The sequence below is a fragment of the Monocercomonoides exilis genome (genome assembly GCF_001643675.1).
Source record: "Monocercomonoides exilis strain PA203 chromosome Unknown scaffold23-1346700, whole genome shotgun sequence".
Classification (NCBI taxonomy): Eukaryota; Preaxostyla; order Oxymonadida; family Polymastigidae; genus Monocercomonoides; species Monocercomonoides exilis.
In genome coordinates, this window is record NW_027150568.1 from 1,276,079 (window position 1) to 1,289,189 (window position 13,111).

Below are 13,111 nucleotides of genomic sequence, written 5' to 3' on the forward strand. Positions count from 1 at the left end.
TCAGCCCTGTGATTATTTGCTTAAGAAAATGAATGAAAAACAAGCAAAAATGTCTGTGCATCGAAAAATGTGACAATATTCGAATGTGATTATATTCGACGTGATAAAATCCGGTTTAGACTGTATATGAAAGTTTGAAAAGCCACAGATCAAACAGATTATCTTGGCGTGAATTGCAGCAATTCCACTGCTCATCGATTATTGCGCTTCATAAATAGAAAATACTCAAAGAGAAAAAACATCCCTTTCCTATCAAAGAATGCTTGGGAGAAGAGAAACGAATTTGCTGAAAAACATATAAGGGATGATGAATTATGGGAACAAACGATCTTCTTTGATGAAAAAAAATTTAATTTATTTGGACCAGATAATACAAGAATGGAATGGATAGAAAGCAATAATGAGGAAATTTTCGACCATCAAAGTCAGAATAAACATGAAAAAATAGAGATTTGGGTTGCAGTGGGTTATAATTTCAAATCACCAATCGTTTTTGTCAGGGAAACAATGAATTCTGAGGAATATTGAAGAATAATTCAGTTTTCATTGATTCCATATGCACGCAAGCGGTTCAAAAATAATTTGAGATTTATCCACGATAATTCAGCGGTTCATCGATTTTCAAAGGTGCAAAATATAATCAGAGATAAAACAATCCCCGGGTTAGAATGGCCCCCTTATTCTCCAGATTCAAATATCATCGAAAATGTGTGGAGCATTTTATCAAGGAAAGTTTTCAATGATGGAAAACCAAAGAAAGATGCGAATGAGCTGAAACAATCAATTTTGACTGCCTGTAATGAACTTGAAATGGATATAAACTATTAACTCGTTCATTCGATGTTCAAACTCCTCAAATCAGTTATTTTGAATAAAGGAGGATCGATCAACTACTGATAAATTTTAATTATGCCATTGGTTTAAATGTGAGGAATTTAACTTTTTTTTTGAACATCCGGATTATAAAATTTTGACAAATGGGGGAAAATACGTGCTTCCAAGCTTTGTTTTTGCACAAAGAAAGAAATAATTGTTTGACTTAAATTTTTTTTAACTAAATCATATTGCGAAACAAATTTGATTTTCATATCAAAAAAAAGTGTCACTGATATCATAACATTATGTTTTGTAACCTCACACGAATTTCAAAAAACGGTCCATTTTCATTCGTATTTTTTGATCACAAAAAGTCAATATAAAGCTCAAAAATTTTTAAATGAAAGAGCTTGAAAAAACATATTTTGCCCAAAATGATATTTTCCATTAACAGGATAATTGTTCATTTTTAATTGTTTTTGAAAAAAGAAGAGAAAATTATCTCAATCACAATGCATTTTCATGTTTGATAATAACAATAACTGTATGTTATTTGACTCTTTCAAAACTGTTGGTTCATATTTTCAAATTAAAAAAGTGGATCAGTTATTTTTGATGGTCAGTGTTAGAACAATAAACCAGTTAGCGAAATTTCCTTACTGGAAAACAGATTCCAGATCTTGATTCGATGATAATTTCTTTTAGCACTATTTGTTCAATGTCGCCCGTGACAAATTGCGGTCTTCCAACTTTTACAACCAGCCTTTCACTTCTCAAAGATCGTACTGCATTTTTAATCCGTTTGCGTGAAAATTCCGTTGAGTTTATTGCTTCTGTTATCCTGACAACTCCATCAACCACAATGCGCGCCATCAGTCCCAGGCGATTGTCCATTTTTCTGTAATCGAAAGATTTCATCGCTGCACGAAATTACCGCTGACCATCTATTCTATTTCGTTCCAGAGTTATTTTCATTTTTATTATTATGGTTATGTTCTAAAGTCCAAATTTATTAATTTGCTAATTTTTATTTTCAATTTTCATAGAAATAAAATTTCTATTTACATTTTTTATGTATTAAAATGGTTTTACACCACTTGTTACCCACCTATTTATTTATTTTTTTGATGGCAGAGATTAACCTCCCCCCCCCCCCCCCACATTGGAAATAGGCTTCAAATTCAAATGTAATTATCCTTATTTTCACGGTTTGCATAAATACTGTAATGTTTACAAATATATTAAAAGTGGGAATTTTAATTTTCTATTTAAAAATTTAGGCACCGTTAAAAAAAGGTTACTATAAATTACTGAACCTAAATAATTATCTGTGATTCTGAATAGAAATGAAAGGTGATGTCTGAAGCTGAATTCGAGGTGTGTTGAATGAAATGAAATGAATTAGTCAAATTGCCATTTTTTTCATCAAAAAAAATAATGAATGAAGCACGAAAAAAAGGCGCATTTGGTAAATAAACGTTAAGAGGAAGAAATTAAATGAAGCTATATTCTGTTCAATTTAGTGGCTCTGCTGATTGATTTGTAAAAACACATTTGAAGGCTGATGGTCTGATCCAATGCCAAGCGAGTGAAAATGTCATTGAAGATGTTGCAGGAGTTAAAGAAGAAGAAGAACTTGCAAAAGAAGAAAATACATATCTACAGAGAAACATATACAAATTTCAATAACATTTGTGAAATGGATGTGCAGTACTTGTAAGATGTTACTGGTTGCCAAAAATAAAAATAAAATAAATATCTTGTGTAGATACTTGTCATAAAAAACACAAATAAAACAACAACACAGAAGAAGAAGAAGAAAATGCAAAATAAATTGGAGTTGCAAAAAAGAAGACATCAAGGGATTTTTCAAACATATTCACCATTTTACTTTGCTCACAAGCGGCAGTTACTGCAAATGAAACAGTTAACTTCACTCCATTTAAAAGAAGATAAATTTCACAAATATGTATCTATTGAATGCACCATTAGCCAGAATTTATTATTCAATTTATTAATTTCCTCTTGCATATTATCTTCATAGCCAATTGTGTCAGTTATTGATATCATCATTGTGCCTTCCGGAAAACAATTTTACAATATACGCATCATGCCCACGAGCTACAATCTATCTCTGATATTTGATGATATGTATCGCTTCTCCATCGATTTCAGAAGAGATTTTTCTACTATGTTCAAAATTTGGCTCTCCCCATCTTTGATCTTCTTCCCCGCCATTTCTGCCTCATACTCCCCAAACGGGATCTGCAGCGTCAGACACTCCCACAGCATCATCCCAATCGAAAACACCACTGACTCCTTTGTTGCTCCCATCTTCTTGTTCATCAGCAACTCGGGCGCTTTCCACCGCAAACACTCATATCGGTTGTCTTCCTCATTCTCAAACGCCGATGAGGGCAGAGAGTCACTTTCATCATCATCATCATCACTGGCAGATGTCACCACTGTTGATGAAGAGACGGATGAGGAATCGAAATCATCAGAGGAGCAGTCAGAATGCATGGCAATCGCAATCACCATGTGCTCTGAAAACAAAACAATGTGAGGACTGAGGTTGGCAAGAGAAGAAAGCGAAACTTCCATTTCATCAAACGAGTGGAGTGAGAGATTAGCCACCCAGAATAGGATTTGGGCAGCTGTCTGCTCTCTTTCCTGAAGACTCCCAATCGCCATTTCCTTCTTCTCGTTCCTTCCATGAAGCAACATGAACAGCGAATCCCTCAGATCCACAATCAGCTTCTCATGAGGCGATGAACATGCCATTGCATCCACCAGATTCGACATTGACGAAGTGGTTGGGCACAGATCCTCCCCTCGAACAAAAGTGGAATCTGAATCAGTTGTTGAAGTGGTTGAAGTGGATGAAATGGAAGGTGAAGGCGATCTCTTTCTTTTATCTTCCTCTCACTTCTTTTCATCCACTTTCTCCAGCATCCACTCAGGAATCTTGTCTGAATCTCTTCCAAGGATGTATTCAGTTGAGCCACTCTCAGACAGAAGATGCTCCGATGACTCTGAATGTTCCATATTCGTATCATATATTCTCTTTTTCGTCCTCTCTTCATTCTTCTTCTCTGCCTCTCTTTCGGCTCTTCGCCACTGTTCCTCAGGCGACATCTCCATCGTCATCATCTCAATCAGCTTTGGATCCTTTTTGATATTGTCTTCCACAATAACTTCAAGTTCCTCTGTTCTTCTCTTTTGCTTTCTCCATCGAACAATAAATATTACAGAAATTATCAGAACAATCAACAAAATCACAACAAGCACAATCACAATTATTGGCCATAACGATCTTTCTTTCTTTCCTCCTTCAGCAATCTTTTCATCTCCACTTGTTTTGGATTCACTCCTGTTCTTCAGAACGAAAGAATCAGTGGCTGATGGAGAATCAGCACTCCCAAACAGAATATGCACCCTCACTTCTGCTTCACTTGTCACCCCTTCAACTGTCTTGACAGGAACAGAACCATGCACCTCTTCTTCTGATATGAAACCGCTTTCATCAAACGAATATTTCTCAACCACTTCCTCATCCCCAACTGCTGCAACTGTCTTGAACGAGAGGTTGCATGGAAGGAGAACTGATCCTCTGAACACAACATCCACCACCTCCCCTGACTTTTCCGATGACACACTCTCCACCCTCGGGATGAAAAACGAAGATGCTCTTTCTCTGGCAATCCCTTCCAGTGTGCATCCCTCATCCAATATCCACAAAGAGGTATTGTCCTTCACTCCATCCCCTCCCTTCAAGCTCACAACCTTCAATTTTGCTGAGCCTCCACACAGAATGTTTCTTCGTGCCGATCCATAATTCGCTATCGAAGGATTGTTGTTCATGAATTCCCCTTTCTCAATCTCCACACTTCCACCTGACAACGAAAGCCCCCCTTTCATCGAGTTGCTGATTGTTGTGTCTTTCATCCCAACATTGCTGGATTGAACATCCACAACTGACCCATTCCATCTGCACATCTCTTTGAATTCATTTCTGTTCTCGTTTTCATTTTCATCTTCAAGTTCTCCGTCAAATCGACACAGACTCATTGAAACATCTCTTGCATTTCCTATCTTCACGATGCTTCCTTTGTCAGACACTGAATAACAGTTTGAGCAAGAGCAATTTGAAAGAACAATTTGAGCAGAGGATGAAGAAACAGAGAGAATAGAAGCTCCTTCTGAATTCCTTGAACAGTTGTTGAACGAGGAGCTTCCAACAGAAACAGAACCTGAAGTCTTTTCGTTTATTGAAAAGACACAACCCTCAGATAGACTCACCCCATCTGCAGAAATTCCATTGAATACAACTTCTTTGAAGTCAGCAATCTCAAACACATTTGCCGTTGATTCAATGTTTTCCAGCTTCATATTTGTCAATGATATCTCTTTGCCGCTGAACAGGAATGAAGGCTTCTTGAACGAGAGGAGTGACACTGAGCAGTTGTCAATATGAAGAATTCCATTTTTAATGCTCAGTAATGTTGAATTGAGAACAATATTTTGAATTCCTTTTGACTCCACAATTGAAGAAAAATCAACAGATGAAAGAGACAGCTGGCCACTTGCTTCATGGATGATTGAACTTCCAGAATATGAAAATGACTGGCCAAAATCGAATTTCAATTTTTCAATCCGAACAGTCTCTGAGGTTGTGATCAGATTTCCCTCATTGATATTAATTGTTGAGTTCAGATGGACCAGAGTAGCTGAGGAAGATTGCAATGAGCGGATGATCAAATCCATTGCTTCGCATTCCCCAACAATAACTGTCTCCTTCGAGATCAACAGCTGCGAATACGACGAAGGAATGATGTGTTGCACTCCAACATCCAGTGATTGGCAAGGCATGCTGAACTCTCCACATTGCTTGCTATTTTTGTGATTTTCAGAAACGGAAGACACAAATATCGTCTCGCTCAGATATTTCACGACTCTCAGCAGAAGATCTTCTTCTCCTTCAAATGAGTCTGTTGTGCAACCCCATATCGCCAGCTCCTTCACAAACGGTGCTCTGAAATCCAAAAGGAATTGCTCTTCAACAATTTGTGTTTCGATTGAGTGGCATCGAACATACACATCTCTCCCTTTCAATGCTGAGTTGTCTCTGAATGTGATATTCGAAAAAATAAAATTCAGAGGATGTTCTGTAGTCGATGGACATTCGAGAAACAGCCACCCGCCTCTTCCTGTTGTTGAGCAGAAACACCCAGAAATCGTGCAAAATGAGCAATCAAAGTTTCCTTCCTCATTCAACACATAAAACATCCCTCCTCCCTTTCCACACCTTGTTCCACCACACTTCTTCATCGTTGTGTTTCGAATCACCATTTTCAATGGCTCATCGTTCACATTTCGAATGATGGGAATATCATCCGTCGTATTCTGGGTGATTTCTTCGAATACGCTCCATTCAACAACAATGTCTTGTTCAGCTTCATTTTTTTCTCTTCTTGAACTCTTTACTATGCTCAATCCGCTTGCCCAGTCCAGCTCAATATTCTTCATCGTCAGATTTTTAACATTCAATATCGTTGTTGACAACACAGAAATGACATCTTTTGAAAAGCTGAGTGATTGCATTGAAACAATGTCCAACACAACTGTTCCTCCATCTGCCTTGATTATCCCGTAATTCATTATTTCTTCTCTGCTTTCTTCATTTTTTGAGAATAAACAGTCTTTCAGAGTCAGCAGTCCTTCACTTGATCCAACATGGATCAGAACATTCACTCCACTTGTGAATGAAGATGGAACAACAAAGTTTATCAGTTCGAGATTTGTGATGCCTTGAGTCTTCATTGCTGTTTCCTCTGCTCCTTCAATTGAAGAGTGACATTCCAACGAGCACATGCTGCTCTCATCCGATTTCACTGATATTCCACTCACATCAACACTTTTTTGGAGAATTCCTTTTCCAATGATGTTGACATGCCTTTCATTTCCTTCAGGCAATCGATCCAGAGAATAATCGATTGATTGGCAAGGATAATCAGAAAGCCCACAAACACACACATCGCAACCTTCACCTCCAATGAATATTTCCGAACTAAATGTTCTCCAAAAATACGCCAATGGAATAGCATTCGTTGTGTCATTCCCATCAAAGCCTCTCATTGAATCCAATGAAATATCTGCCAGATGTTTGGATACAAATGGAAGAGAGGCATTTGTGATGCTCTTTGTCAAGTTGGATGATTCAATAAAGAGGTCATTTCCATATCTCGCAACATTCGGATTGTCTGAATCAAAAACAGGGGATGAGATCACAAACGAAGAATCATCATCAATCAGCTTCAGTGCCATCCCTCCGCCAAACCCAATCTTCCGTTCTTCAGCAGGAGCTGTGCATCCTGTGAATGTGCATGAAATAATATTTATATGAATGCTCCCTTTCAGCTGAGCATCAATAGCCCCTCCTCTGCTTCCTTCAGCCAGCACAGAGCATTCATCAAAAATACATTCTTCAACATTTATTTGTGCATTTGCATTATCATCATGGCTGTTGTCAAAGCTCACACAGCCTCCACTTCCAGCTGTTCTTTCGATTTCTTTGAAATTGCAATTCGTCATGTTCAACCACAGAGTGCTCATCAACTCGATATTTGTTCCACATCCAGACAATGAGATCAGAGGATTTCCACTCAAAGTGATTGATAAAGCTGTGAATTTGTCGATTGTCAAAATTCCTGATTCAACAGACAAGAACAGATATGTCAATTCAGATGATGGATTTTGAAGGGAAAGAGAGCAATGAGACAGAGTCATTGATGATGATGATGAAATAAAAGTGGAGTGTGAAGAGAAAGAAGGAAGAAGAGAAAAGATGAGTTTTGATAATTCTGTTTCGACACTTGCTGTTATCATCGCTGAGTTTGATGTCTCGCTTGCATCAAAGACTGTCCAGCCACTTTTATCATCCTTTCCTCGTATTTCATGTTTCTGTCTCGCAAAGGCCAATTCATCGCTCATCGCAATTATTCCATTCACTTTCACTTTCTTTGTGCCTGTTTGACGTGTGAGTGAGTGCTTCATTGTCAAGCAAGGGAATTGAATGATTCCACAATGAGAATGATCATATGCCTCAATGTTGCTCGCATACACTTCTTCTGGGGTGGGAAGAAGATAGATGCACAGAGGAATGGCCACACTGTTGTTTCCATTGTCATATCCTCTCACCTTCTCAACAGAATCCAAGGTGGCTGTCACACAAGTGATTTTTTGTGACTTTGTAGTTACTTCCAGATTAGGTGAAATGACGAAGATATCTTTTCCCCACTTGGCTGTGTTTGTGCCAAAGGAAGAAGAAATCAGGAAATCGGGATTGTCGTTCATCAATCGAAGAAGAATTCCTCCCCCAAGACCATTGGATGTTGAGCAATAGCATCCATCCAAAGATCCGCCTTTCACTTTCACTTCATTTTCATTCCCAACACAAAGCATCATCAATCCTCCATCAGTTGATGTTGTGCTTCCACATTCTGAAAATGAACAAGAGTCCAGATCGATGTTTGCTTTATCATTGGAAAATGACATCACAGCTGCTCCACTGTTTGTTCTCCCAATCCCATCAAAGGTGCATTCAGAAAGTGTCAATGAAATCTTATTTACTGATGAAAGTGAAAACAACGAGACGGTGGAGATAGTCTTTGCCCAGTTCACATTTTCCATCTGCAGCATACCATTCTGAACATTTATCAGTTCTGTGGTGAATGCTGTTTGTGCGGAGTGTCCGCTTCCAGCAGATATGTTTAGCGCACTTATCCTCAGCTCTCCTGCTCCAGTTATCTCAAACAGCCTTGAACCACGATTATTCGGATGAACAGAGTCATGCACAAGAATAAGGTTGCTTAAAGACAATTTTCCAAATAAGACAGAAAATAGAGACAAGCCAGCAAATTCCAATTTTGTTTCCACTGTAGTGCTCAAATCACTTTGTCCATAAATCGTGAAAGCACTGCCACCACAATGCACACATTCTGTCTCTCTAACAATTCCTGAAAATATCTCGACATCTGTTACAAAACCTGGAATCAGCTGAGTTAGGCAACGGCTGATGGTGTTGCATGGATAACTTTCGTTGATTCCACACGCACACGTGTCTTTAGCGTTTGGTTGCGTTTCAGTCGATGACACAAATCTGATTCTTCCAAAATCGTTTCGAAGCCATTCACTTTTGTCCACAATTTTTGAATAATCCAAGCTGACTCTGTTTTCAGTTTCCCTGGTCGAGAAACAGGTTGAATCAATATTACTTGTTGCAGATTCCTCTAGAACAATATCATGTCCACCCAGATTGCACCAATTTTCATGAAAGAAACAGTAATAAAACAATGTTCCACTATTATTTGAATTTATTTGTTGTGAAACAGCTCCTCCTCCACTCATTGAGTAGCAATAACAGAACAGGCAATTAGATATTACCACTTGGTCAGTGCAATCCCAATGGAGAATTGAGCCACCAGCACCATTAGATGATCCATTACATCGACAATCATCAAAAAATGAATTGGTAATACATTCTTTCTGTCTTTTCGTCATTGTTGGACGAAGGTCAATTGCTCCACCTTCATCTCCAGCCGAACAGCTATGAAATCCACAGCTGTAAATAAGAGACTGTTCATAAACATTTTGGATCATAATTCCGCCACCTCCATAGCTTGATTTTGAAGAAGCAGAGCATTTATAAAAGCTTGAATGAAGAACGATACACTCAGATATTTTGAAGGCATATATTCCACCGCCTCTCGTTGAAGAAGCATTGCATCTCGCGAAAGAACAATTCTCAACTGTGAGAATGGCACTTGCATTGTCATGCACATAAAGAGCGCCTCCTTGGGGTGCCGTGCAGTCAACCCATTCGCACAATGAAAACGATTGGCCTTCCGTTGTGTCCATTCGTTGTTTTCTTTCAAGATCATTCATTTCTCTCTTCCCAAAGTTTATTGTTGTGTTTTTGCAGATAAACTCTTGTGAAGAATAGGATCCACTCGAGATCCCTCCTTCAAAGGCATTCACACACGAATAAATGAGTGTGTTCTCCATTGAGCTCAAGCAGCATGAATGCTCCGCAAAATGATCGCTATTCATGTTATATTTCACAGACATGTTCCTGAAGGCACAATTATCAACCTGTTCACTTTGACTCTTTCCGGACAATAGGAAATAGGCTGACGATGAGACAACCAGATCCGAAAACATGGAATTTCTCAAAATGACGGAATTCTTGTGATCAGATGAAATCATGAGACTTCCAGAGTGAATATTCATTTGAGGAATCACACTCAAGTTTGCCATGTTGATTGATCCGCTTTGAAGATGAAAAGGAGAATCTGACTTTTGGTGGAAAATGCAGGAATCCATCATGAGAGTTGAGTATTCTGTTATAAGCACACATGGCGAGGATGAATGTTCAAGTGCCACATTTTTCAGTCCAAAAGTTGAATTGTAGAATTCCAAAAATGTATAAATCAAAGGAGATGTGCCTGTCTGCAATCCTTTTGTTTCGGTTAACTGGCTGAACATTATTACGTTATTTTCTGATGCTATTGCATTGTAATTAGCATCTTCTGGCTCATAACAATTCGAAGAAAAACGACAATTTTGAAAATAAATATTTGATATTTTATCCTGGTTCGTAAACGCATGATTCTGTGTGATAATATATCCTTCATTAACTTTTACAAGAAGAAAGCATGCTAAAGGAAACAAACACGTGCTCATCATGGACAAATTAACAATTTTATTTTTAAAATACTTAAATTACGTTTTTGATCAATAAATATTTCTTTTTCATTTGTTTGTTATGAAAACATAAAAAACAACATTGAAAATAATTTGAAGATTGAAATTTGCTTTTGATTTATAACTATTCCATAAATATGAAAATCACTTTTTGTTGAATTAATGTATCCACAATAATTTGACAAACAGAAAAAATTTCAACCTGGTTAATTCAAAAAGAAAAGAAAAGTAAAGAAAAGAAAAAACTTTTCCATTTTCCTCTTTTCTTTTCAAAAAAATAACCTTTTTAATGATTTATTTGCTCACAAGTTTAATGAGAGTTAAACAAACATTTGCTTATTCATTTCTTGTATCTCACAGACTCTCCTCTCTTCTCTTTCGAGAAGTCTTTTGTAACTTTAGCATCTTTCCTGATATTTCCACATCCCGTCTGATTTCATCAAGCAAAAGAAGAGCAATAAAACACCTTGCGAATAAATGGACGATTTGTGAGATCAAAATGAATGGAAAGAAAATTGATGCTCTCCAATGGAAACTGAAAGTGAATGTTGAGATTGAAGAAAATTAAAAATGATGAAGAAGAAATGGGAGGAGATAAAGATGATGAAAAAAATGAATGTGAAAAATAAGAAGAGGAAGAGGAAGAAGAAGAATTTCATGAAGAAGAAGGCGTTGAAGAAAACATAGAAGAAGCAGAAAAATTACATCGCCGAAGAAAGGAGAAATTTTTTGATTTTCTCTTTTGTTGGAAGTGAATGTTTCGAAAGTTGAGAACAAAAACGAATCAGAAACATGATAAATCGGCACATTTGGTGAGAAAATAGAAGAAGACGATGTTTCCATCGACTCAAAAATATACAAAAGACGTTGCAGCCTTTCTCACCTTCCCCATCATCTCCATCTGATTCTCTGTTTGCTTCTTGCTGTTGCATAAATTTCTTTAAGCTTTCATCTTTTATCAATCAGTATGGCCTGCTTCTTTTCCTTCTTCGTCTTCTTCGTCTTCTTCTGTTATCCCATATGATTCAACAGCCTCTGGAAAGAATTTCTTTAGCAGACAAACAGACTATCTCTTTTCATTTTCGTATTTTTCCTGAGAAAGCTCAACCAAACTTGCCACTCCTCCATTTTCTGATAAGCGTTCATTGAAATTGTTTGTTCGCTTTCTGGAAACGTCAAACTATTCCAATCCTTCTCTTTCTTCTCTTCTTCTTCTTCTGACTCTTTTTCTAATCCATAAAAATCCTCTCACTTCAACATATAATTTGATTAATTCATTTCAAAAAAAAATCAAAAAAAAAAAAAAATAACAGCAAACCTTCTAATCATTTTCATAGGCAATTTTCCGTTTTATATTGAATTGGCAACTGTTTTTACCAATTCAATTTCATTATACCATCCTTTTTCAAGTGTTTCATCATCTGATTCCCCAATCATCCTTTCCATCAGTTGTTTTTCCATCAAATGTAGCGATTTCTTGCTCTTCTGAAAAATGTGAAATTCATGTTTTCTGCCCAGATTCCATCTTTCTCATTGAAAAATATCATTGTTTTTCGTCTGAAAATATCATCTCCAATTCCCTTCCCAATCCCTTCATCCTGGGCACTTTCAATATGAATTCGCTCTCCCAACTCGGTGGTCACCCTGTACAACGAGATATAAACATTTCATTCATTTTCATTCTTTTCCATCTCCTGCCCTGAAAACAACGCAAAAACAATTAATAAGCAAATATTCATATATAGAAAAATAAATAAAGGCCAAACTGCCCTTCACACGTTTTTTTGCTTAACAGCTTCATTTCTACAGCCATCATCATTCAAAAATTCAATCTCTTCATTTCAGTCTCAGAATGGTTGAGTACAGCATGGAATGCAGCTCCACAAAATACATCGTGTATCTCACTGAAGGGTCTTCTCAGCCCGTACACATTGTGGTGGATGTCCAGAGGTGTTTTTTCTGTTTTTGTCATGATCATCTCCTTTAATAATATTCTCAACAATCCAAAGCAATGTTTGATGTTTATCTCATCAACACATGGTACAGGAGATATATAGGGCAGAGAAGAGATGGAAGAGGATCGTTTGTGGCAAGTGGTGGGAGTTGAGTATATTTTTGAATGTTTATATTTCGAAAGGGGTTTTTGAATGAAAGAAAATTTGGAGACAAAGAGATGGGGAAGAGTGGGTGGAGATTTTGAGAAGATATTGCAGTAAACATATAGAGAAGTTGCTGGGGATGATGAAGAAGGTGTTTATTGTTGATTGGAGAAATGGAATTTGAAAAGAAAGAAAAGAGGGCAAAAGCAGATGAGAGGAGGAAAATTGTGAAATATTCGAATGGAAGAGGGATAACTTTCATGAGAGGAAAAGAATGTTTTATGGAAGAGAATGAAAAGATGAAGAAAAGGAGGGGATTGATATTTTCTGAGAAGTTCATGAGCTGAATGGAAGAGAGGAATGGAAAGGAATGGAAATCGAGAAAAATTCTCATTTTCTATTTTTCAGGGGAAAGGAGAGGAAATCGCAAA

General features: G+C 37.3%; 2 protein-coding genes across 2 annotated transcripts; both read right to left on the reverse strand.

Annotated features, from left to right (window-relative positions):
* Window positions 1–2,937: 2,937 nt before the first annotated feature.
* Window positions 2,938–3,713, reverse strand: MONOS_8241 (uncharacterized protein; the record flags this gene model as incomplete). Its single annotated transcript, XM_067878634.1, has 1 exon — window positions 2,938–3,713. Exon 1 carries the CDS (start codon window positions 3,619–3,621, stop codon window positions 2,938–2,940), a length of 684 nt encoding a protein of 227 aa, XP_067727319.1. The 5' UTR covers window positions 3,622–3,713.
* Window positions 3,714–3,741: 28 nt separating this feature from the next.
* Window positions 3,742–10,568, reverse strand: MONOS_8242 (uncharacterized protein; the record flags this gene model as incomplete). The annotated part of the gene is made up of 1 exon (XM_067878635.1): window positions 3,742–10,568. Exon 1 carries the CDS (start codon window positions 10,561–10,563, stop codon window positions 3,742–3,744), a length of 6,822 nt encoding a protein of 2,273 aa, XP_067727320.1. The 5' UTR covers window positions 10,564–10,568.
* Window positions 10,569–13,111: the final 2,543 nt, after the last annotated feature.